The following is a 26,741-nucleotide window of genomic DNA, read 5'->3' as shown; positions in this document are numbered from 1 at the left end:
CCTTCTCCTCCTCTTCTTTTTGGCTGTTTCTTCACTTCTTCAGCCTCTCTCTCTCTCTCTCTTTCTCTCTCTCTCTTTTTGTCCCAAAGATGGAGATGCTAGATGTTTCAACCTGCTTTGTCCTGCTCCAGAAGACTCCATCCTTCCCTGTAAAGGCAAACAGAAACAACCGTCAGTCTCCTGCTAAAGAACTTGGCAAACCACGTCATGGTGTGTTCATGACCCAGACCTTGCGCTCATATGGTTGGGATGAAGAGAGAGAGAGAGAGAGAGAGAGAGAGTGTATGAGAGACAGACACATAGAGAGGGAGACAGAGAGAGAGAGACAGAGACAGGGAGCATGAGAGAACAGCGTGTGTCTGAAAGCAGGTCTTAGCTCGGTGTGGGTTTCATTAAGTCATGTGCAGTGGCCAAGACTGAGTCTGCTTTATCTATCTTTCACCTATTACGGTAGTGCTCCAATACTAAAGAAAGCATTGCCAGAATATGGTACATTTAAAAATAGTGTTTGTTTATTGGTTCTCGAGCTCCACGTTAGTTCAGACTTCATTTTGTGCTATCAAGTACTTCGACTCTGATTCCTGAAATGTGTCAATGCCGAAATGCAGTGAACAACACCGGCTCTTACACCAATCTCTGATGAGAGTGCATTCTTAACTAAAACCCTGGAGAGGCTGACTGATTTAATGCTATAACTTATTTATTATTAAACCCCGTGCAGTAAATACATTCACACTTGGGTTTCATTAGCTGACATCTTGCATGATGGTAAACTATAATTTAATACAATTCCTCTCTCCAGCCCATGATATATTAGGCATAAACTCACAGTAGTCAACTTATCACTATCACTGTTCAATTGGAATGGGTAAATAACACAAATGTGACAATTTTCCAGTGTTTCACACTGTCACCTTAGAGTGCATATTCCAGCGCATATTACTAATCAACAAACTGAGTCAATTTTCCTGTTTACTATTTTCTCCTTGCTTTGGAGCAAAAGAGTTTCGGATAATTAAACACATGTGCTCATTATTCAAATGTTACAAAACACACACACACACACACACACACACACACACACAGACACACAAAAAAAGAAAAAAAAAGAAAAGAAAAGAAAAACCCAAAGCTGTATAAATGGAAAAAGCCTCCTCTTGTGCGGGACGGCGTAAGTAAATGCTCCACACAGACACGCACAGTTGTGTAGTGAAGCCTAGCATTTCACCCTCCATTTGGCTGCAAATGAACATCTGACCCCGGCCATATGCATCCTGCTCACGCAGCTTTGTTTGCAGATAAAACTGCCAACATTCTGGCATCATGTTTGAGATGAACAGGGAAGGGGGGGGGGGGGGGGGGGGGTTAGCGGCGGCTAGAGGAGGGAGATCAACACGGCCTACGTGTTACTGATCAGGGCGCTTGTATCGTTGCCCGGGAAGGTGTTGACACACTTGGGCTGGTAAACACGCCGTCTTTTGAATAATCGCAGCATGAGTCAAGCGCTGACACAACGCTGAGGCTATGCTGGAGTTGCGATAGGAAAGAGAGTTTTAAATAGCTCTTTGTGATGGACTATTGGAATGCTGTACAGGCTAAGCTAAAGTAGAAAATGACTGGTTGCTCTCTTGGCCCCTCACAGATAAAATGGTCGATTCCTCCCTGACCTACATCATTAGATTGAATATTAGAGATTTTTAGATTCTACTGGCTTCTGAGAGAGATGCATTGACCCTTCAACAAAAGCTATTGATTAAAGAAGGCAAAAAGGTCCAACAAGTGTTTGCCAGTTTCAGCCAGAGGTGGTGACCCAATAATTTTTTAAAAAAGAGAGAGAGAAAGAGAGAGAGAGAGAGAGAGAGAGAGAGAGGGCGAAAGAATACATCCATAATAATCTCAGAAAAATGAGTCACCTCTTTAGGTTTTGCCCTGTCATCTGGGTCTATGTATCTCTCTCTCCCTCCCCGTGTCTCTCGATGTGTGTGTCAGCATGTGTGTGTGTGTATAAATGGCACGTATGTGTGTGTGTGCGTATAACGCCCATAATAGCCCAGCAGTAGATAACAGAGCCTTCCTCTGCTGTACATTGACAGTGCATGATGTCAGCAAGGTGACATTCAAAGCGCAGTCTCTGCGACGACGCCCCCTCCCAAGTGTTTACGGATTAGTGGCTGGATTACTGATGCCTCGATTGCCTTCCTACTGTTGTACAATTCAATTAGCTTTACAATGACATTTTACACTGACCCAACTTCCAACCAACCACCATTCATTCTCACCACCTATGGCTACGGTTGGCAGGACAGCCTGTTCTTCCACACTGCCACACGCAGAATATTGAATCCCATATTACATTATGCATCCCATTTACTTTAATATTTACATACTAATGCAATTAGCAACTGTAGGTAATGTGCAATGTAATTTTTACAAATTATATTGACGTTACGTATGAATAGTTCACATAGTTTAAATGATTTGTTATGTGAGCACACAGTGTGCTATTCAGCACCTCAGGGTTATAGATGCAGATGGTTACCTGAGTGAATTTTTTTTTTTTTTTTTTCAGTAAATCCATAAGTAAAACTGTGCACTCACAGGCTTTTGTGTAAAATATCCTTCCAAAAAAAAAAAAGAGAGAGAGAAAGAGAGAGAGAGAAGATGAAATGAAAGTATACTTCAAAAGAGGATTGGAGAGCAGTAGCAGGCTTTAAAGAGGTGCTCCAGACGCGGTATGAATTACATACGTTTGGGTGAGAATTCTGTCTGGAAACCAGACTGGGATTCACATTCACAAGTCACTATCAGGCTTCAGTGACTGACTCTACGCTACGAACTGCACAGCCAGAGAAGACTCTCCGTGAACTGAAACAAAACACCTCGAACATCCAGAACGCCACACGCCTAGAGTCTGTCTGGATAAGTTACAAAATGAGTCCAGACCATCAAGCTCTGTTCCTTCTTTCGACTGTCCATCATATTTAAAAAAAAAACAACCCCAAAAAACATGATCTCTAGGAACCGTTACAGTTTGATAAATATAGGGCTTTATTCAGAATTACCCTGTCATTAGTTATACCATTTACTGTAGTTATCCATCTTCAGAAATGCTTGTTCTGTCATTAGTCATTAGTTTACTGCAGTTATCCATCTTCAGAAATGCGTGTTCATGTCTTCAGAACATTGCTCAGAATGATGAAAAATCCGTAGTGTTGAGTTTCTTCTGAGTTGAATTCCACATAGTATGCTCTGATAATTTATGAAAATAAATTAAAAAAAAGTTTGAAACGCAATTTATTTGATCATATCTTTTTATTTTTTTTCCTGTGCTCATTTTGTACCTGGCATTTCCTTTAGGCTTCTCTTACGCTTCGCTGTTAAAATAAATAAATAGATAAATAAAATTAGTAAAACAAATGAATGTAAAAAATGACACCAGGGTAGTTTAGGAGAGTGGTTCCAGCATAGCCATGGGAGCTGAGAGTGAGGTAAACCGAGAATTTGCTCAGTATTAAATGTTGGTTGGTACTTATAGTAAGCTTGAACAGGGGCCAGGGGCTGAGGCGTGGAGAACTGACTGAGAACAGATCTGGAAATGCCACAATCTCCTAAGTGTGATTAAGCGGAAATATAGAGGAAATGTCATTACCAAAGAAAAGAGCAATGAGAAAAAATCCGGTAAATTAGATTTAGCCAAGCTGCAAACCTCATTGTGTGGCTGTTAGGATCCTCAATGCAGTGACGGGTGTGTGCGTGTGTGTGTGTGTGTGTGTGTGTGTGTGTGTGTGTGTGGCCATGGAAGAGGGTTGTGGATTTTGGGTGATGAGCATTGATGTGATGTGAAATATTGAAAAGCACGCTTCTTCCTGCCAGATGAGATGTTGTTTCACATTTGAGATAATGTTTCAATGTTTTACCTGGCTATAGTTTTTATGTGTGTTCAGATTTCAGAAACATGGGGAAGGTGAGTGGGGGGGGGGGCGCTCTTATATTTTCATTTCAGCTCCATATGTCTGAGGTCCTGTTGAGTTTGGACAAGGATTTTACTGGACATGTTGCTGATACGCATCTATGTAATTTTCACAATGGAGGATGAGTGCGGTGAGAAATCTTATGCAGCTCACTCTACACTTTGCATATCTCATTCATGCCGAGGAATTTGTGGAAATTCCGCCAGGAGTCTTGGCAACCGTCCGCTTTTGTGCTGCGCACTTGAGTCAAAAGAGAATCCAGCCAGCGAGTGTCTGTCATCTTGACTGCCGTATTCTCCTCTTTGTCTCTTCCCTGCTTGGGGGATGATCCCCCACAATGCTCGTGTCTTTACTTTGGTTCATTGGGTAGAAACAGCCCCACTCTGACAGACACATGATGAGGGAGACATGTTCAAGTTACGGTTAGAATACAGAAAGATAATCTGGCTCCCTCTGTGCGTGGTCATGTGACCTACTGCTCCGATGCTGATGGGAGCTTTATCGAAAATCCCAGAATAAGTAAAGCCAGCTGCAATCATGCTGAGAATCCTTGCTGACATGGAATGGTAGTCCAGTAGGAAGCGATACAGCACCGCTGTTTGGATGCAGGCTGTCCCTAGCAATGGTGCTTCTTCTTATCAGCGGTCAACAAGACCAGAAGTAGAACGCCAGTTACTCTATGCTGTGTATCTCTGTGTGTGTGCATGTTTGTGTGTGTGTGTGTGTGTGTGTGTGTTTGTGTGTGTGTGCGTGTGCGTGTGTGTGTATATCTGTGTTCACTCTGGGAAAAGTGTTTCCTGGCTGTTTGCCTTCTCCGCAGAGTCCATCTCTCCCACCGTGTCAGACACGCTCTTTTTTTTTTTACAACGCTCTGTTTACATCTTTCGGAGACTAAAAGATCGGAGAACGCCAGAAGAACAGTCTAGCGCAGCCAATGGCCCTTCATCAGCACCTCTAAGTGTGTTCATTTTCAACTTATTAAGACGACACAGCGGATTAAAGCGGTGTCCATTAACGCTGAAGCATAAATCAAACCTACAGTGATATGTGCTGGAAAATTAATGGAGGAGATTATTGTCATTATTACAGTCATGTGCTCTGTGGAAGGGTAAAGCGGTGCACCTCTAAAGCGTTATGTTTTTTTTTGCCTGGGTCCCCATTCAAGAGAACTCCACAGAACAGGACTAATCCTACAGGATTTTGACCTGTGAGAGCTCTTTTCTTATCTGCAGTCTGCAGGAGACCTCTCACTTCAACCCTCCAGAGGTCCTTTGCTCTACAGCTGGACAGTGTACGTGCGTCCTTGTAGGCTCTGCTGTGTTAACGTGAAAGATACAGACACCCATGGGAGCCCTCTTGTTAGGTGACACACTATTACTGGGTTCCATTCAGAAACAATTCTCCATGGCAACCGCCAAAGAGAGGGGTTTGTCACAAGACCCTTCTGGAAGTCAGACTGCTCCCATTTTCTGCAAATAATTATGGAGACAGTGCATAAATGCTTTAAGTGACATCATCTTAGCTATCTGATACCTCAGCAACCAACTACTTCACAGTCTAGACACAGGGTTTATCAAAGCTTAGCCAAAATCTTGTTTATCTTATCATGAATATATGGAAGTGCTGGACGGAAGTCAAGTTAAGTGTAGCAGGTAACCACAGGTAAATCCAATCATTAACAAATCCATTCTCTACCTTGTAAAAAGAAAACCAAACCAAAACAAAACAAAACAAAAAATATAAACAAAATATCTTTTTTGTTCACACTGTGAGAGAATTTCTCTGCGTGTAACTGACAGCTATAGCGCCACAAAAACAGGTCTTCCAACTACTGTTTGATCTTGTGCAAAAACGTCTTCTGTTTGTTAAAGGATCAAAGATAGGAGAGCGTGTTATGCCAGCCCCCCCCCGCCCCCCCCCCCCCTCCCCCTCCCCCCTACCACTCTTGGTCGCTGAAAATGATCTTCAGCTCAGAGTAGAGCCAGAAAATGAAAAGGCACTTACAAGCCTTGATTTTTCCTCTTCTTCTTCTTCTTCTTCTTCCTATTCTTCTTCTTCCTATTCTTCTTCTGCTTCTTCTCTCTCTCTCTTTTTCTCTCTCTCTCTCTCTCTCTCTCTCTCTCTCTCTCATATTCTTCTTCTCTGGAAGGTCTGTAAAGAATTGTTTCATCCTGGTCACACCTGGGTCAGTGTTTACGAGGATGGAGGTCCCAAAGGGGTGTCACGTGTGCTAGGCTAATGGTGCCATCTTTACTTAAATATAGCACTCTTAGTTCAGCATGCTGGTGAGTCATGCCACACAGAAAAAAAGAAAAGGAAAAAAAATAAAAAAGAATAAAGAGAGATTCCTCTTTGTTGTTTCATTAAAAAAAAAAAAAGGACAGGGACACTATGATCAACAACAAAAAAAAAGTCTTCAAAAGAATAGAAAAGGATGTTCTGACATTGTCCAAACCCACTCGTCACATTGTTCATCAAAGAGAGAAGATTTATAAAGTTTTCTATTTTTTGCCCGATGGATGGTCCCAAAAGGGATGATCCCCCATCGTGATGGAAATCGCGCCACCAACGTGCAGCCCAGGTTCCTTTTTTTCCCCCTCAGTGACTCATCCACCCTTGCTTTCCGTTCTTTTAAAAGCTTTTTGTTGTTGGCTGAGAGCTGATTTTTTTTTTTTTTTTTGCTTGGCATGTTTTGATTCTACACCATAAATCATCATGAAGGAGGAGATGTGGGCGATCTACAGATAAAATAACTTTGAAGAGTTATACTGATGGGTGTCATGTCTGGGTTGCAATTGTCCTCACTGTGAAGTTGTAAGAACTGTTCAGAGAGATGGGCTCAGTGGTCATACTGAGAGGAAAACGTGTGATCAAACTCTAAGCTGACTTGAAAGTGTTTCATTGCTTCATAGTACTGCTACTAATAAAGTTTAGTCACTAGATGCCAAGGTTGACTTCACAAGTGGTAGTGTTGTGTCTGTAGTTCGTGTGGTGCGGTGTCATACACACATTGTAGTTTGCAGTTAGTGTCTACGCTTGGCCCGTAGGGACGTGGCATGTCCGTGTAACACAGTCGACGTGTCTGGACTTTGTATTGCACCAGAACATATTGCTGGTCAGCACCATCAGGGCTTTTGTGCTGTTTGATTACTCTGGAAGAACGTGAATGGGCTTACCTTTTTTTTTTTTATTAAGAGTCACGCTGAGAACCGTGGTACCCTCACAGGTCTGATTGTTCTCACAGCACAGGTGTGCAAATAGGTCTGGGAGGTGGGCCTCACTGGTCACGCTGTTTTGCTTTTAGCACCACTCAGGGAAGCAGACAATGACGGCTATGTTTATCTGGTGCTGTTAGCGCCGGATTTAGCGGTTCATCTGGTGAGTCCACAGCAGTGCATAACTCTGGCCTCATAGGGAGAACTCAAGCCATAAAGTTTTTCCCCTCAGCTTGGAAATGATGGCGTTTTGATGTTGGCTTTCGACGCCTCTTGGCAACGCGCGCAGGATAACCTCAGTGCTGCAATCTGTTATATGAGAGTAGCTAATCCAACTTAGCGCAACACAGTTCACCTCCAACTGTCATGACTGTGCAGTTTACCCTGCTTTTTGTCTTGTGTTCTCTCACATCTAAAACAAATATCAGCATTAGATATGCATGGTTCAGCCCCGTTTAGTTACGCTCACCTAATATAAAGCACCCTTGAGGGGGAAAAAGTACGATTTTTTTCCTCTGGTGATGAAAGCTTAGAGCTGAAATGCTAACTTTCTCTTTCCATCACCTTTGTCTTTAAATATGTCACTATATGGAACAAAGAACATCATTTTTGAAATTCCACAAGCCCCTTTAGGAAATGCATTTTTCATCCTATTATTTATGTAGTATGTACTTCTTGTCTCAAAAGTCTACTGACCTTCACCAGTTTTATTTTTTTTTTTCCTCTCAGTTCCATCACTGTAGCTAACAATACTGGCAATGTAAAAAAAAAAAAGAAAGAAAAAAAAAAAAGTTTCCCGCTGTACACATTGTTCATATTAACAGGATGCGCTTACTCTTTACAGCTGTACGATAATTATGAATTTCACAATATTTCGGGAATGTTTACAAGGCTGTGACTAATCCCACGCACTCTATGGAGAAATGTTGGAACTTTTTTTGTTTGCCAATGATTTCTTTTATAATTACATAAGTATTTTCAAGGAAAATAATCACTGAATTGCAGACAAAACCCCCCCAAAAAATCAATACGTTTTAAAGGGGAGCAGTAATTTTACAAAAGCATGACCTTTATATTGTTACGTTTATTCCAGCATCGGCCGTGTCGTACAATCTCACTGCTAACTCCCCCCCCTCCCCCCCTCCCCCCTACAATAACATTGTAATCTGTCCTTTTCTGTCCTGTTTGATTAGAATATCGATGAAATAACAAGGTTTGGACAGGGGTGACTCTTTTTTAAAGTAGGGAAATATTTTTTCAGGTTGTGTTCTCAGGATCTCTGTGTTTTAATAATCCCCATGGCCATGTTGTCTGATATGTTTTGCTATTCAAGGATTCAGCTTCCATGTTTAACAGAATTACAGATTATGCCTATTCTAGTGCAGAAGGAAACTTGGCACGAGAATTGCTGACCGATTAATTTAGACCTTGTTCTAAAAGTACAAGTAAAGTGCACAGACACACAAAAAAACATATTTTTTTTTAATCATCACAATCAGTTCATCTGGACTAACAGTTACTCCCCTAATCTCCTCTAAAAATGCTTTATCGTTATTATTTTTCCTGTCAGTCAAACTTTTATCGACGTTTGGGACTAGATTAGGCTCTTGAGACTAACATGCATACGTACGCATTGCTCTGGAAAGAGCGTAGACATGGAAACAGGCAGACATGTGCCTTCAGAGACAGAAAAATGTCGCTTTGTATCAGGAATGTGCTCAAATGGGTGTGGATGCAATGCTATTTCAAAGTGAGAGAGAGAGAGAGAGAGAGAGAGAGGAGCTGCTTTCAGTGGATTAAGATGGTGACTTTGTCTCTAGTCCTAGAACAGACCAGAGTGTACGTTTCAAAATATGAATCAGTAATTTGAAATATTTTTCCACTACACTGAGAAAAATAGAGTTAAGAAACAAAATATGCACATTTCTGCTGTTTACACATGTGTTTGTTGGTTTGTTTGTTTGTTCGTTTGTTTGTTTCCCCACATGAATGGTCTTCATCTTGTTGCAGAGGAGTGGAATAGTAAACATAATATCAGGTAAAAATGCTCTATAGTACGCTGCTTGTGACTTGTTTTGTTTTTCATCATTTACATGCGAGAGCCAGGAATCTTGTCATTCAGAGCCAATGGCAAAACCCTCATAAACTTTGGAAAGTCAGCCTATCAGGAGAACTGTACTGTCCAACATACTAAAGTAAACCGCAAAACAAACATTTAGATTTTATTTATTTATTTATCTATTTATTATTTATAAGACTGAAAGTCCTTTGGAAGATTTGGAACAAAATAGTTCTAGTGGGTGTACCTTTTTAACTTTTTTTTTTTTTTTTGTCTCTGACATCAGTGACAAAGATGACAGAATTACTCACCAGACACGGGAAGGTAGGTCTGTTTTCCCTCATTTTCTGTCAAAATGAATTCAACTGCTGTTCATGCCAGTTTGTCCTTAAAATATCGCCTCTCGTAAGTATGGATTATTGTCTCTGAATCTAAGTTTGACTTAGTTTGGCAGGAGGAAAACTTGAGCTTCATTTGAGCTGTCATAATTTAGTTTCAGGCCACTGCTTCAATTCTAGCACAGAAATCTGCACAATTGACTGTGCTTTTGGAGCATATTTACCTATAGAATTTATTCATGAGGCAAATAAAATACTAACGTATGTCACATGCAAACATAAGTAAATGAGAGTGTAAGAAAAGATGGGGAAAAAGGAATTGAGAATTTGCCTTCATTGAGAAAACAAAAAAAATGTACATACACCCATGCCTATATATCTGCAAATCCTAATAGTAATTTGCATTAAAATTGATTTTTTTTTCCACCAAAGCTGAAAAAAGCTCTGTTAAGGAACATCTTGTATGAACTATGTGAGTTTGTACTGATCAAAGCTAGACAACCACTGGAAAGAGTCATGCACTGAATACAGTGCTGTACATGATCTGCATTCAAAACCCATCTCCAGCAAGACCAGGCACAGACACACTAAGAAACAAATGAGTCACAAACGCTTGGAGAAAACACATGACACATTTTAAGGAGAAGAGCCAGGGTAAAATACTTGCATGTCTTTGTAGTGGTCATTAGGACTCTAAGAGGCAGAAGCGTGTAATTTAAGAAAAAAAAAAAAAAGGCTATCCAAACCATCCAAGTCCCCAGTGAAGACGAGAAGACGCAACAAAATGGTGAAGCTCTTGTTGTGACTTAACAAGTAGCTTGATAATGAGAACCAGGTTTTTTTTCTTCTGCTGTTGGGCTTATTAACCCTTTTAATCAAAGTTCGTTGAAATGAAAAACCCGAATATCATCAGATCCTAGCAATGTTTCGCCCAAGTGCTCTGTGTTGTGTCACATTATGAAACTGAACAGAACGATTTCGAGAATGACTGACTGAGTAAGTCAAAACGTCTTCCTTGCTTGTATCCAGTTTAGCGTAGCTAAAACCATTCTCTTGCAGAGACCATGGACAGGAGTGAACTTTAATGAAGACACTTCAAATTTGCACTAGGGTAAGCTTTTTACATCCAACTGTATTGGATATAAAAGCTAAATAAGTCATATTTAAATAGATCCCTTATGAAAATATGTCAGAATCAACACACTGCCTCAATTAACGTAAAGTTGTTTTCTGGCCTGAAAGTTTTGTGCTTTTAATTATCTGCATCAAAATATTTCTAATAATTGCAGAGAATATAAAGAACAATGGCTGAAAAGTGCACATTTAGATAACCCTCAAAAGCATATATTGAATTAAAGTTTCAGATCCCAAAGATTCATTCAAGAGTAACACTTTTCAAAGTAAATAGTCTTTTTTTTCTCTCTCTCACACAAAGTTTAATTATTGAAAAGAATGTTCTGTTTTGTTTAGCACTTTGTGACCTTGCTGCACATATTAGTTACATGAGCCTCTGACACACACAAAAAAGAGATTAGCTCTCAATTAGAGCATCTGATAACTATGCCTTTGAAAGACGCTTACTTTGAACATTGAATTTGCATCGTTTCAAGCTGTGCGCTTCAGGAAAATGGAATTACCTGCACTATAAAAGGAATGAGAATCAGCCATGCGAAATTGCATTTTTTTTTTTCCCAAGGAGATTTTGTCCTCAATGTTTCAGTGAAAATGAAGGCTCTTTTTAGTACTACTGTTCCCTTTGTCTTTACTATCTCATTAACAGTTTTCATAAGACATCTATTTTTGTTGTTGTTGTCGTTGTTTGAAACTGAATATGACCAAAAAGCAATATGTAGTTAAAGTGCTGAAAAATTGCTAGAAAATATGTCCACACCAGAGCTAAGTTTTTAGAACACTTCTTTTAACCTCTGAATTTCCACTCTTGTTATGAAGAAATGCTGATGAAACTCTTCCTCATAATTTCTAATTTGCAATTTTAAAGTATTTCTTTCCTTCCCCGTGGTGTCAAAGATATCATTTGTTGTTTCAAATTATTCAGTACACTTCACACAGCTGGAATACTTTTCAGTGTTCCTCAGTTTTTAAGCGGAGACCATTGAGGGAATCCGACAGCAATTACCCTTGTCTAAATGAAAAACTTAAAATTCATTACTGATTTATGTTTCATTGTCTATCTGATATGAATGGGAGATTAATGAAAAAATGAATAAAAAATGACTTGAGCTTTGAACTAATTATCGTTGCCATATAATTAGGAGATATTTGACTTTGTATCCACTAAGTTTTACCAATGAAAGAACCTGCCTGACTTCTAACTGGGGCAGGATCGATGTTACTCATAAACTGTGCAGTGCATTTCTCATGCTAATAGAGTAACGTCTTAAAAAGGAAGTTTCCTTCACAACAGAGGAAGTAGGCAGCTCACCAAACCCGGCTCCAGCAGCTCCCAAGCTTACAGCGTGTGTGTGCGGCTGCCAAATCAGTGTCACTCACACAGAATCCCATCCCCTGCATTCCCCATTCTCAAAAGTCAGCACCTACGATACTCGTTTTTATTTTTTTTTTTTTCTTCCCTCTTCTTCCTCTTCAAATACATATTCATCTTTCTGAAGAGTCGTTAGGCCTTGAAGAGCTCCGGCAAAGGTGTGTTTAAGTGACGGGGAGGGTCGTATGCTTTTTTCTCTGTCATTGAGTTTTTTTCTTTTCTTTTTTTTTTCTTCTTTTTTTTTTTTTCCCCTCCGTGAAGGTGTCTTGGCTGACCGTCTGTTTCTCTACAGGCGAGCGCAAAATATCTAATTAGTGAAATTTTTCGGCAAGAGTTCAACCTTCACCTCCAGAGAGCGGATCTTAATAAGCTTTGCATCTGTCAGCCATTCGCTGGTAAAATCACTCTTTCATATGGTATTTTCTCCGCGCGTGAGAGAGAAGCCATGCTGTCTCAGGTCCATGCAGGAGTCTATGTGCAATGTGTTTGTGTGTCTGCTGTGCAGCGCTTAGAGTAATTACTTTGGATGCTTTGGGGTTTTTTTTTGGTCCGAGAGGATCATCTATGATAATTTAGTGATGTCTGACATTTATGTAGGGTAATATCATGTGGTTTAGTTATAAAACGTGAAATCCTGTGTCAGTGTACAGATTGGTTTCTAAATCAGCATGTAGAGAGAGAGAGAGAGAGAGAGAGAGAGAGAGAGAGAGAGAGAGAGAGAGAAAATAAAGACCTGGACATATTACTGAAGTTTCACAGTGCAAGTGGAAATAATAATTAAGATCGTCCAAACCAATATCCAGCCCATTTTTAATATGATTTCTTTTCTGCTTCCAAATGTTTTGAGCCACAATTGAAGTGGTATGGCACTGTTTGGCGTTCTCCATGAATAAACAGTTCATTAAATTACTCACAAACTCTTTTAATTTTTTTTTTCTTTACCAGTGTACACAGAATTGATCATGGGCAATTTAGTAGTTATTTATTTATTGATGAAGGAGAACTGACATCAAAAAAATAAAAGAAAGAAAGAAAGAAAATCATGTTGGAAGAAGCCAACCCTCTGAAGTCCCTCAGGGCACACAGGGAACAGTCTCTGTCACACTGACTTAATGCCAACACTGGATCAAGATGTCAACTCTCTGGAAATATTCACTTCTTTGATTTCGACTTTTTAATGAACAGACTTTTGTGAAAAACGTCCCTAAAGGAGATGATATTTACCATGGCCTTGTTCCTTAAGTCCTGTAATAAAATACTTGAATAAGGTAAAACTTAATTGTCTCAACAGGTGTGTTGTGGTTCTGCGTGACCCAGAGACATTGCGTTGTCCAAAGGGAGTAAGTAATGAAATGCTTTGGGTAGAAGCCATGGCAGCGGTACTGCAGGAGGAGGAAGCCCTTTTAGAATCGCCGTAGCAACTCCTCGGCACGGTGTTTTTGGCGGCGACACGATTTGTCACTGTAACGTGAGCCGAGGTTGTGGCTTACAGACAAACGTTCCACAGTGGTGAAAGTTAACGTCTCCTTCTCCCTGGGTCGTGCTGTCATCAGGGACACACACACACATGCACACACACACACACGCACACAGAGTTCTCGCATAAAAAGTCATCTTTAATTCCTGTGTCTATGCCTCAGTTCCCTCCAGCGTGATAAAGACGAGATAAGGAAGGTGGGCTACTACAGATGCTAATCCATTACTCCACCCCCTTCTGGTCAATGACAAACACTGCACTGCCACTCAAGATCTGGGCCACAATATGTAGCCTATGTCACATAGTGCTACACACAAGCTCGGCATAAGCTTGGTCGACATCAGCAGTGTAACAGCTGCTTGACCGATTTATAAGGTTATATCATTAAACTGGTGCTGAAATCATTTCTTTGGACCAGTTCCTAAGCAAAGCTCGGCTGTCTTAGTGAGAGGATGTTAATGGCTTTGATTAGTCTTGCAGCAGTCTTGATGTGTGTCATAGCTTTCAAATTTACATATTTTTTTTTTCAAAGCGCAAAATGAAAAGCCAGGAAAAAGAAACATAATCAAAGTAAAAGACAAAAAAAAAAAAATTCAGTTAGAAACCAGCAAACAAAACACAAACAGAGTTCGCCAGCTTGCCAGGCAGGCAGTTCTGGTTCATGGAGAACACTGTGGTTAGGGTGTTCAGGGCTCAATATGAAAATCAGATGTGTTGATATCTCAGTGGTCCAATAACAGCAGGTCTTACAGGAAGTGATTCTGGACTTTTTATTTATTTATTTATTTTTTGACATATAATATGACCCATTGTTCTTCTCAATCAGAGTTCGTGAAGGTTAGTTGTTTCTGCAAGGGAACAGCTGGGGGTTGAGCCCAATCGACCGTGTGATAAAATCACCACACATTTCTTTAAATTCACCATTTCAGTAAGTGTCGCAAATGTTATACAACTAGAACAGATAATTAAGACGTGTGAAGGTGAGGCATACACTCACTCACACACACACACACACACACACACACACACACACTTTCTTACTTTCACATATATACAGACAAACATAATTAAAAGAAACCCTGATCTTTGATTGTTCTCACGTTGAGGGTAAAGGAGAAAAAATGAGAGAAAAAAAAGAGGAGGAAAAATGTAAAAGTGGAACACAATTACATGTACCATTTAACCTTCACTGCCAGGCATTTTCCATTGGCATCCAGCCCAGATTAATTGCACTGATGTTCTTCTGAAACCTTAATGAGCAGTCCAGAACAATTAAAGCCGAGATTTTTTTTCTCCGAAACAATCGTTTCATTGGGGATATGAAAAATGATAAAAAAAAAAAAAGCAACGATAAAATCTTCTGTACCTCTGCCATTTCTTTGGGTTTTTTTTTTTTTGTTTTGGGGGTTGGGGGTGCGAGGTGGGGTGGGGGTGGTGGTGATGAGGGGGGGGGGGGGGTCAGGGATGCGTAGCAGGCCAGACCAGACAAACTGTATAGACCTTATTTGTCTTACTTTGGTTGTGTATCCAGTTCATCCATCACCACTGTGCTTGCGCTGCGCTAATGGCTATAGCACCTGAGAGTTCACGTAACAGAGCGGCCCCCGCCATCTCCCCAGCCCCCATCTCCCCAATTTCTCTAGGGTTACGAAAACAAGGCCTTTCGCTGCAGCGTATTTTAAAGCACCTGGAAGCCCAGGGGTCCAATTCCTGGCCCGTCATGTGCTTGTGGCTCCGGGGCTTGTGCTGCACGGCGCTTGGTTTGCACACTTTCCGCTCTGCACACGCTCCAGAGGACTCTAATCACTGTCTTTTCCTGCTGATCCGCTCTAGCCTAGCCACAACACCTTCAAGGGCTTCCTCTCCATTCAAAACAGGCTCCTCGCTACCGCATAAATAGCACAATCAGTAGAACTAGAGCAACACATGCACACACGCTCACGCACGTACACACACATACACACACACAAACACACGTACTTACATACACACACACACACACACATACACACGCACACACGCACGCACACACACACGCACACACACATACGCATGCACAAACATGCACGCACACATACACACATACATACACACGCACACACACACACACACACACGCCCTTAAGAACAAAGAGTTGCAGCAAGCATTTGCAGCAGTTCTATTAAGTTTGGTTTCAAACTTCCAAGGGACCCTTTAGAGGTTGCCGAGAGGAAATTCCTGCTGCTGGAGTGCAGTGTTTATCAAAGCCATCTCCACCAACCTCTTTGAGGTGCTCTTCCTGAGACCAACGTTTTGATGCATGTGTTTATTTTGGCGTGAGGTCGAACGCAAGGGCAGGACTTTATTTGTATTCTTCCTCTGAGAAATCTTAATGTCACAGTTGAAACTTTTAAAAATGCACCATGTCTCCATGTAAAGTTTGGTGACTTTGAAGTGGGAGAAATTATCATATAGTTAGAGGGGAACTGTAACATTGAAAAATAGAGATATTTTACTGAGGGAAAAGTACTTTATGACTAGCGTGAGCTGTATCATTAGACTTAAAGCGTGGCGAGTGGGACCTTGACTTTAGTTTGGAGAGGAAAGGACATTGGACTATTAGCATTGCATATCTGTTCTTACATATTCTAATATTCAAACAGGAATACTCGTCAGCTCTGTTACCACATGCACAGTCATTTTCCTCTCAATGCACATTAGTCAGGGCTGTACAGACAGAGAGTGAGATGACAGAGATCTGTCACTGCACTGAGGATACTGTTTTATGTTACTAGCATTATATATATAAATATAATATATATATATATATATATATATATATATATATATATATATATTACACATCTGTATTTTGCAGGTTTGTCCTTAGGTTTTATATAAAAAGTGAGACATGAATGAAAAAAGTTAAAAAAAAAAAGTTTCTATCTATCTATCTATCTATCTATCTATCTATCTATCTATCTATCTATCTATCTAGCTATCTATCTATCTATCTATCTATCTATCTATCTATCTATCTATCTAATTAGTTCAGTCCTAACTTTTCTTTTCCACAAAGTCAGTTGGTAATAGTGAGTAGTAAAGTCTGATGCGTCTAAATGAGAAACTTCGGCTCTGTTCCACAGAGCGAGTTCCTTCCAGATGACTGTGTCTTTGGATGCGATTAAAAGTGAGCGGGGAGCTTATCGACCTCCTTGGGACATTAATATGCGCGGTCAGAGAATTACAGTGGCGCTCCATCTATCTCACCTTACACAGGCATTGATATTCTATTATGCATCTGGAAAGAAACAAGATGCATCAATGGCCATCGCTGGATATGATTCATTAAGTTGCTTTAAAGAATCTTTGTGAGTTGTATATTTGTTGTAATTGACCGTAGTTTATGACTGTCTTACTGAATGGATACAGAGTACACTTTGTCTAAGTACAAGCAAAGGCTGGGGTCTATGGTTAGATGTATAAATTATCATAACAGCATCCCTCATGTTAAACAAAAAAAAAAAAAGAATATTGCAGCATGTTCTTAGATTTACACAGATGTTTAACCTTGCGGAATATTCCCTTCAGAGTTACATCTCTTTGTCAGACAGCCATTTTGTTCCCACCGTAAATTGCCCCATTCCAAACAGAAATAACAGCCTTTTTTTTTCACAAACCAGAAATTGTCTCTTCGCAACAAAAAAAAACCTGTGAAATAACCATGTGAAATAACGCTTTTCGTATGCGTGTGATGCCTGTTTACAGTGGGTAATGCAAGTGAAGGAAGCTGATGGAAGTATTTTGTGAAAGTTAGAGGTGGCTGTCATGCTGCTCTAGCTTCAAAAAAGTGTCCGTTTGAGATGAAATTGTTGCATCTCTTCAGTCTTTGAAGCATTTTCTGTCCATCAGCCCTGGTTAGACTATTTTTTTTTTTCAGTGATGCTGACAACTGAGTCATGGCCTGGAAAACACATGCATAGGAACAACTATGTGTCAATCTTGTAGGCTCAACGCTTTCAGTGACACGACGGCAACCGATCTTTACCACCGACATCAGCCTAAATCTGTAGTGTACAAGTAAAGGTCATTAATATTTGTTGACAGAAAAAAAAGATTCGGACGCAACTACGGAATCTTGTGGAAATCTGACTCTTTGAATAAGATCATCCTCAAGAAATGAAGCAATATTTGTGAAGGTCATATAAATTCCTCACTGACAATATAATGTTTGAATGATAACATGCAGACCCTACACTTCTTTTTTTTTTTGACAAAAAGTTTTAAATGGAGATATATTTCTCTAGAGAAAGTTCCATTGTATTTCATCCCAGACAGAGAGAGAGAGAGAGAGACTGAGAGACAGAGTGAGAGAGAGAGAGAGAGAGAGAGAGAGAGAGAAACAACAGTTGCGAGAATTTCATAAATAGGAAACAAAACAATCAATTACTTTTAACAAGCAGTGTTGAGTGGGTGATTTGCTTTTGTTTTTTTTTTCTCCAATCATCATTTCATGTTCCTGAACCACGAGGAGACGATTTGTTAAGTCGTGCGCGCCGTAAAATTCTTGCCGTGATATTAAATATGTGCTTTGAGTATGAATACGATTGAGAGACTAATAAACATTATATTCTCACAAGATCTCTTTCATCCTCCAATGAGAACAGAACTGATTGATACCACGGATTAAACACCCTCTTTCATGTCTCTCCAGTAAGGAGGAACATAAAATGATTTACAGGGCATATGTTTTAGAGGTGACTTCAAGAGGTTATGGGAAAAGAGATGGTCATGGAGTCTCTGGGGAGTGCGTGAGTGAGGTGGAAACGGGGTTTCCTGTTTGGTCTGACAGGGCAGGGGCTAAGTGATTCTGCTGTGCCCTAATGATTGGTTTACTAAGCCATTATAGCAGGCTGTTGAATGAGTGATGAGGGTTGTCCGCTTGGTACCGGCCTGACCTTGCTTTGGCCACTCTGTACGATGCTGTGAGGGGGGACATGGCTGGAGTGTGCCGGATAAGAAATTGCGCTGGGATCGGGCATCTCTCCAGGCTCCTCTCGTTCCGCCCGAGCCTCCTTCGCAGAGCAGATCCCCGGAGAAGAGAGGCCGGGGCAGATTTATAACGCATAAAATCAGATGACAATGGGATAAATCCTCGTCCTGTAAACAGAGCGTCGTAACAGCGGCTCCTCGACATGTTCTCCTAGAGCGAAATGCATAATTAATCTTAGGAGGGCACGAATGCGAGGGGGGGGGGGGGGGCCGGGGGGGGAGCCTGAAAGACGTTCCGGTCTGAGGGTCACAGGAAAACCATTTACAGCCACGCACCAGCGGAGGCCCATAAACAAAGCCAGCAGTCTAAGGGTTGGCCGGTGGCCTCCCCCTGTTACCGGGTCTACACCCCTGGTATAAATCATCTCCATTAGTGCGCTGTCTCTGGATTCTCTTTGCATACCACCGCGTGGAACCGCAGCATTTGAGGGACGATTGTGTGGGCTTATTATCTTCACCTATTTCATAAGGTTGTGAAACGTTGGGAAACATTGAGGGTATTTCGTAACGTATTATGTCTAGAGAACATTTAGTGTGTCTGTGCAGTCAACGAAGGTATGTCATGTGACTACAAGAGGTTAATTTCAAGAGGTTAATTCTTCACTTGTGCCCTGAGTGTCAGTCACGTGTTTTTAGAATACATTATGCAAATTCACGGCAGCAGCTGTCTTCTGTCACATTTGTCAGCTCTCTGACTTTGTGTATGACTTAATAAATAAGAATGGCTCTGCATTTCTCCCTTATATTTTCCAGCTGCTTGATTTTATTATTTATGTCATTTGGTTTTCTCCCTGACATTTCAAACTTTAACCCCCAACTTTCTTTTTGAACTCGGACTCTAAATATGACATTTTCTCTTTCCCGGTAGAAGAGGAATTCTGCTCAATCAATCTTCTGCCTGTTTCTCTCTCTCTCTCTCTCTCTCTCACGTAATCCATAGTTGCATGCCTTCTCACGGCCCCTAATCATCAATCTCTTCACTGAGAAGAGAGATCAGCACTTAGTTTGTGATTACTATACATAAAAAACCCTGAGACTTAGCTTTGAAATTAAATTTTAATGACATTGATGGGAATCTGTGCTGTCCTATAGCACACGCCTTCTTATTCTGGGCTCAACCAAATCATTTCGGGTCATCCTGCAATGTGGAATCAGCCACCGTAAGCTCTGTTACAGAGAGAGAGAGAGATTCCAAGAAGAGATGGTTTGTATTGATCTGGGCCTTGACGGGATCAAACTGGATCAAACTGGTTATTGTGTAAACAGCAGACACAGTCTGTGATGTATGTCAAAGCCTTATTCAGACAAATGGTTCATACATGCCCATAGTAATAAACTAGATGGTATATGGTTGTGATCAATATGTTTTATGGCATCTTGTGAGTGAAAGACATATTCCTATCCATTTCTTTGTTATTTTCACTTTTGCTATTTTCACTGGAGCCCTAGAGGTTGGATTCCATGGTTTATGGAATAATAATTATGTTTAGAAATAATTTTCATGTCTTGTAATTTGACAGAGTTGTAGTTTACAGAAAGGGCATGTCTTCAGTCCTATTTTCTGTTCATGTTTTGTTCACAGGGCATGTCTAATCAGGATAGGATAAACACAGTGTGAATCCAACAGACTGACACTCAAACTATAAATGTGATACCCGTTACCGTGGGTACATCCATCTATCTATCTATCTATCTATCTATCAATCTATCTCTCTCTCTCTCTCTCTCTCTCTCTCTCTCTCAGTAATTAGGTCAGTCATGGACTTTCTAGAATGACATGTAGTTACAGTGAATAGTAAAGTTTTGAGAAACTAAATAAGAAACTTGAAACACTCCATTCCACAGAGTGAATTCATTTCAAAGTTAGCTCCCCTACCTCCCTCCCTCCTCTTCTCTGAGAGAGAGGGAGAGAGACAGAGAGAGGCAGAGAGAGACAGAGAGAGGGAGAGAGACAGAGAGAGGCAGAGAGAGACAGAGATGTGAGGGTATATGTCACGTATGTATCCATACAGAGCTTTCACAGTAACCCACACCAGGAGCCACATGAAGTGTGTTCATATCTTTAATCAATAAAATCAAACTATAGATGAAAATCCATTCTAATTAGTCGCATGCTGTTATCTGTAGTAGATTTGCATTTATGCATATGTTTGTGTTCATGCTGTTAAAAAGTTAAACGCGCTTAAAAGTTTAATTGAGCGAAATTTTGCTTGCCAAGCAATAAATTTTTAGCCATCAAAGGGGAAAACAAGAAGGACACAGATTGTGAATTTAATAACTAAATTGGCAGTGTACTCCTGAACACTTGTATCTTCATTAACATTCCAATGAGAAAAGTAATCAAGCCTATGAAATTACTCAATGAAAATACAGAGCGTTTCTATGTGCCAACCCTATAAGCAATGCTGAAACTGTCATGTTAGGTCCTCTCTGTGTTTTGCCCCACGGACTGACTTGACAAGAAAATGAAGAGGTTTTGTACACTCCATCATATGTTAATACTGAAAAAAAAATTACCCAGAATTTTTTTTTTTCTTCTTTTTTTTTTTGGTTGGTTGACATTCAATTAATCAGGACTAAACAGCCCATGTTTGGGAAAGCCAGCATCTTGAATAGTGTGATTTACAATCACTGAAATAGAACAGCATCCAGGCAATCAGTGAACAGAGGTCTAAGCAGTGAGTGGTTTATATTTAGAGCGGTTCATAGTTGAATGCAGGGTTCTCCTCTTGGCTGTGTGTCACTGCCTCTGAAGCTCTGGCCCCGTGGCCAGTGGCAGTCTGGCTATCTCCACTGACATCCACTGAGAGTATGATACAAGAGCCCAGCTCTTTAAATAGACCCTTCCCTTCTGCTGGCTCATTTCTCCTTCACTGCTGAGAAGACAGGTGCTCAGGTGTGCGCATATATATATATATATATATATATATATACATATGCATGCATGCACGCCTGTTTTGTGGTTGTTTATGTTGTTGTTGGTGGTGGTTTTGGATTGTTTGTTGATGTGGGAGTTGACCTTTTGCTTCAGTTATTATTGTGTAAGGTGGATTCTCAGACATGGATGCCATCAAGTTAAACCAAAGTAGATTTCATGCTTTTTCTGCTGATCTCTTTTCTGCTTTTTTTCTCTTTTTTTTTTTTTTTTTTTATCTTTTTCAGCTGATCTTTTTCTGGCTTACTTTGCCCCCTTCCATAATTACTTCCACGAAATTTTGTGCAAGAATGTTGAAAAAGGTTAAAGGGAAAAGATTGCTTTGAACTCTTGAATTGTCAACAGCTAGAAAGTCCACGGACTCAGTGTTGATGAATCTCATTGATTCTTCGAAGTTAAACACTCTTTGGCTGATTCAATATTTGCTATTTTTCAGAACTAAAATAAGAAGGCTACTAGCAGATAAACTAAAATAAGTTTTGTATTTCATTGTTTTAAAGGGGCGAGTTATTTAACACTAACAGATCTCTGAGCAGGTGTAAAACCACTGGGAAAAATGCTTTTAAAACTGAGAGATTAATAAAATGAAGGAGACTCACATAAATAACTTTGTTTAGCTCACATGCACTCCACATTCCACTCCAAACATGCAAGAGTTCCTTTATTAGCTAGAACATAATGCCAACAATTTTGAGTGTTATTCAAGAAAATTGAAAATGAATGGCATTTTACATGTTTCTCCCGGTGAACTCAAATGAAACTGAGTGGATACAGTCTCACATAACACGTTACAAATTAATGATCTAAATTCACTCCCATGTGTTGGAGTTCATAAGTGCTTTCATTCGAACGACTTCATAAATCAGAAGGACACTCTTTTAAAAACAGTCTGCAGAGAGAGACATTTATGAGCTACATCAAGAGAGTCATGCTCTCAGAGGGACTCCGCATTTAACGCTAGCAGTTTATGTTTTGCCTTACTCAATGAAGACTTTCCGTCATTTTCTGTTATTTTTTTTTTTTAAATTTCGTTTATTTATATATTTGTTCTACAAAAGACGATTTTTTTCCAGACACTCTGTTTTTCGTTAATATTACTGACCCATTTAACGATTTCAGAAAAGGTTGTTAATTTTAAGATTTATTTTTGGAAAACTGTCTTGAGCAATCATTTTAATGTATAAGTATCATAAAAAAAAAAACATTTTCCTTGGTCATCGTCATAAGAGTTTTGTTTTTTTTTCAACGCTCATTTAATATATTACCCTGTTCAGTTTCCTATCTTCTGGTTGCTGCATTGTCAGCCAAGCAGTTTCAGTCTAAACATCTGGCTGTTTAAAATGCTCATTAATTCCAGTCCTCCAATTCAGATCTGCTGATTGGAGGACTCTTCAGCAGTGAGATCCAATCATAAACATCTAATTGCACCTCATGTGATCTATTTCAATGGTTTATAAGCACCTCTGATATGACCAAATATTTGACACATTATCAAAAAAAAAAAAATCAGCGAATCCTATTAATTCCACTCTCATTGGTGTTTTAAGACAGATCTGTTATCAAGACGATGTGAAACTACCGACCACAACCTGTGTCATTAAACTGAGTTCTCATGTGTACAGTGCCAATGCAAATACCAGCATAATCTCAACAATGACTTGATGAATAGCACAGGTGAATCTCCATCTGGATCTAATTGTCGGAAAATGATCTTTTAAAATATTCGTGCACTGCATTCAGTCAAATGGAACCTCTACGCAGCAATCCACGTGCTGAATACCTACGTTCGTATTAATCAGCTGGCTACTTCAAACGATTGTACAATGCATGACATGGTCATATGTATAAGGTGAAAGATCTTACAGCATGTGAACTTGCTCCTGGCTTTCAGAATAACTCCTTTAAACATAACAATGCGAAATATCCAAATGTGTTCATGACCGGGCCTCATGTGTGCGTCTGTTTATGCACACCCTGTGTAAATCTGAGAAAGTCATGCAGACCAGTTCTGCCGTGTGGTGCCCTTTTAAACACCAATGTGGAGCAATGGTCCTGTAAATTATTGGAAGTGCCACTCAGCGTGTTGTATTCAGGGATGGGAATGTGTCTCGGGCGAGGTCGCCTCAGGGGATCATATGCTGAAATAATGAGTCTTTGAAGCAAAGCACTCAGCTCCTAGTCTAATTTTAGTTAACTTAGTTTAACTGTAGCTCAACTTCATTTAACGTTTGCCTCTTGTCTTTGTCTCGTTTCTCCCCTAGCTTAACTTTCTGAGTCACAGTTTCCTTTTAATTACCATCCTATGTTTAATCACAAATGTAACTCTTGGCTAAAGAAAGAATGGTTTTTCAAGAAAAGAAACAGACGTGGAAAAAATGCTCAGGGCGCATGCAAGCTTCTGGTATCTCGGCTGTAGCTTATCAGCTGATGTGAACATTGATCTGAAAATCAGATCCACAGACCACAGAGCTAAAATAGTCTGGCCCTGCCTAAATTTGAACCAGACTGGGTCAAGTAACAAGAGAACAAATCTAAACCAAAGAAAATTTGTTTTTCTTCAAAGTGACTCACTGACTGAACCTCAATGAAAATTCTGACCGTCTGGAACACTTTACCCTTGGGGAAGACATGCTAACCGTCAGAATAGAGAAGAAGCCCCGGAGTAATGATGGCAGACCTACCTCAGAGACTGCTGTTGTTGGTCCGTGACGTTTGCGTGAGTACAAAGGTCTCGGTGCACTGTTGACTACTGGAGGACAGGGAACGTCGGGGGGACCTCTGGAAGCGGTTCCTTCTGTTGAAGTAGCTGCCGGCGGTCCACGTTCTCTGTCGCTTCCTCAGGTACTCCTTGTAGTTTTTGGTGAGAAGCGTGTATAGGAAAGGGTTGATACAGCTGTTGCTGTAGGTCAGACAGGAGGTCAGGTAGTTGATGTTTCTCTTGGCCTTGGTGGAGAGCGCCAGGTCAGGCTGGAACTGGCCCAGTAGCTGCCAGATCCAGAAGGGTAGAAAACAGGCCCAGAACAGTAGGACAATGGTGAAGATCAGATAGAGGACCTTCTGGTTGGGCAGCTTCTTCGTCTGCTTGAAGGTCTCTGTCTGAGAGATCCAGTAGGTTCGCGCTAACCGGATGTAAAGGTAACCAATGATCATTCCCGGGGCGACAATGCTCGTGCAGAAGAGGAAGGTGATGTAGATCTTGTAGGACAGATGGCTGAGAGTGGGTTGGCACATCTGTTTGATGCCCACCGTCATTAGCTGGACCCTGATTATCATGGGAAGCGTGAGGACGAGAGACGCCGCCCACACCAAAAGAGCGATGGCCTTGCGGTAGCTCTTGGAACGCTTCACCGTGTCCAGGGGTTTGAGGACTGCGAAGTATCTCTCGGTGCTCATGACAGTCAACGTGAAAATACTGGCATGCATGGTGAGGAAGTCCATGCTGATGAGGATGCGACATCCGGCGTCTCCGAAAAACCAGCCCTTGAGGAAGTGGGTGCAGACGACAAAGGGGATGGTGAGAAGATAAAGCAGGTCGGCCAATGCCAGGTTGATGATATAGATGTACATGGAAGCTGCGGAGCGCATGGAGTGGCACATGACCACCAGGGTGTAGATGTTGCCCGACACGCCCACCAGGCACATGAGGGAAAGAATGGTACCGATAGTGAATGTGGCGGCCACGTCTTCGGGCGAGGTGTCCGCTGGCAGTTCGGTGGCGTTCGGGATACGCTCCACCAGTACGACCATGGGCTCAACTGACGCGGTAGTCATTTCTGCAAGGGAACCAGACGGGCATAGTCAGCAGTTGACCGGGTAGAAGATTCTTTTAATGGACATAACATGCAATAGAGGTTTTTTTTTTATTATTATTATTTAATATGTCTGTTTAAAGAGAAATTTTTCATAAAATCCTTGGGCTAATTTCCCAGACAAGGATTAGGACAAGTCTTGAATTAAATTGCATTTTGAGAAGATAAGCTCCATTCAGATGACACTCTAGTCCAGGACCAGTCCTAATCTTTGACTGAGAAACCAGCTGTCTGTGTTACAGTGAATTATTTCCACATCCTTGTTTTTGGTATTTGTGTTAATGATGCAAGAACTTAAAGATTCTTTCTTTTTCTTTTTTTTTTTTGTTTTGCAGTCACGTCTAGAAAGCTGTTTAAGAAAGAGCATGAAAGATATGAAACTCTGGACAAAAGTATTCAGATGTCAAAATCTTATAGAGCAGAGTAACTTGTTTCACAACCACGTAAAGTTTTACAAAATTCACACTTGATCTCATTAAAGCATTGTCAGGGCTTATTCAATTCAAATGCTTATGTGGCTGTCACGTAAGGACATAGTTAACATCTACCCTTAAACCCTTAATTAACAAGGTCCTCTCATCTTCTCCATGTATTAGAGCTGAACATTTGAGTGACGAACCCAGTAAGTCTGAGCGAAAATGTCATTTGGTTAAGAGGGAGGATATCTTACCTTGATTGAATCCGACAAACCGCGTGTCTCCCAGTAAAGAGAGGTTCAGCATTTATAATGAGTCCAGAATAACGTCATTTAGCTCCCTGGAGTTTATGCACAGATATTTGCTTCATTGTCAGGAGAGAAATCCTGGCAGCTCATTTGTAATCCCCAGCATCGATGGATTCCACGAAGAGAAAACAAAAATTAAAGCACTAGACTAACATTGTCTTCACATGCACAGATTATACCCAGAAAGAGGGCACATGAGTCATACCCAGGTGTTTCAGCTATGTGGAAAAAACTTCTCTTTCTCTTCAGCTCAACACCTTGGTACCACACATCTGGATAATAATAATAAAAAAAACCAAAAAACAAAACCTTTATGAGTCCATGACAAAACAGTAATTCTTAGAGGTGAAGAATGGGGGGAAAAAGAGAAATAACAATCCTATGTTGTGGAGGAGTCCAAGGCGACAAGCACTTTAAGCTATGGCTGGATTTTTTCAAATCCTCTCTCTCTTCCACTAACAGAGTCTGTGCCTACAAGGGTTAGGGAACGAGAGAGTGGGGAACTCACACACACACACACACACACATACACACACTAACACGGAGTGGGAGGGGAGATGAGGGAGAAAGGGTAGAGAGAGAGAGGGAGGGAGAGAGAGAGAGAGGGAGGGAGAGAGAGAGAGAGAGAGAGAGAGGGAGGGAGAGAGAAAGGGAGAATGAAGGAACAGGAAAGGATTTG

At 40.7% G+C, this 26,741-nt stretch overlaps 1 protein-coding gene across 1 annotated transcript; it reads right to left on the bottom strand.

Annotated features, from left to right (window-relative positions):
- uts2r (urotensin 2 receptor) lies at positions 1-26,067 on the bottom strand. The gene is made up of 3 exons (XM_030775411.1): positions 26,009-26,067; positions 24,211-25,302; positions 1-147 (listed from the first exon to the last, which is right to left on the bottom strand). The coding sequence occupies exons 1-2, from the start codon at positions 26,058-26,060 to the stop codon at positions 24,212-24,214; spliced, it is 1,143 nt and encodes a 380-aa protein (XP_030631271.1). The 5' UTR covers positions 26,061-26,067; the 3' UTR covers positions 1-147; position 24,211.
- Between the last annotated feature and the right edge of the window lie 674 nt (positions 26,068-26,741).

Source organism: Chanos chanos, chromosome 5 (genome assembly GCF_902362185.1).
Source record: "Chanos chanos chromosome 5, fChaCha1.1, whole genome shotgun sequence".
In the NCBI taxonomy this organism is placed as follows: domain Eukaryota; kingdom Metazoa; phylum Chordata; class Actinopteri; order Gonorynchiformes; family Chanidae; genus Chanos; species Chanos chanos.
This window is presented reverse-complemented; position numbering and strand designations above follow the sequence as displayed.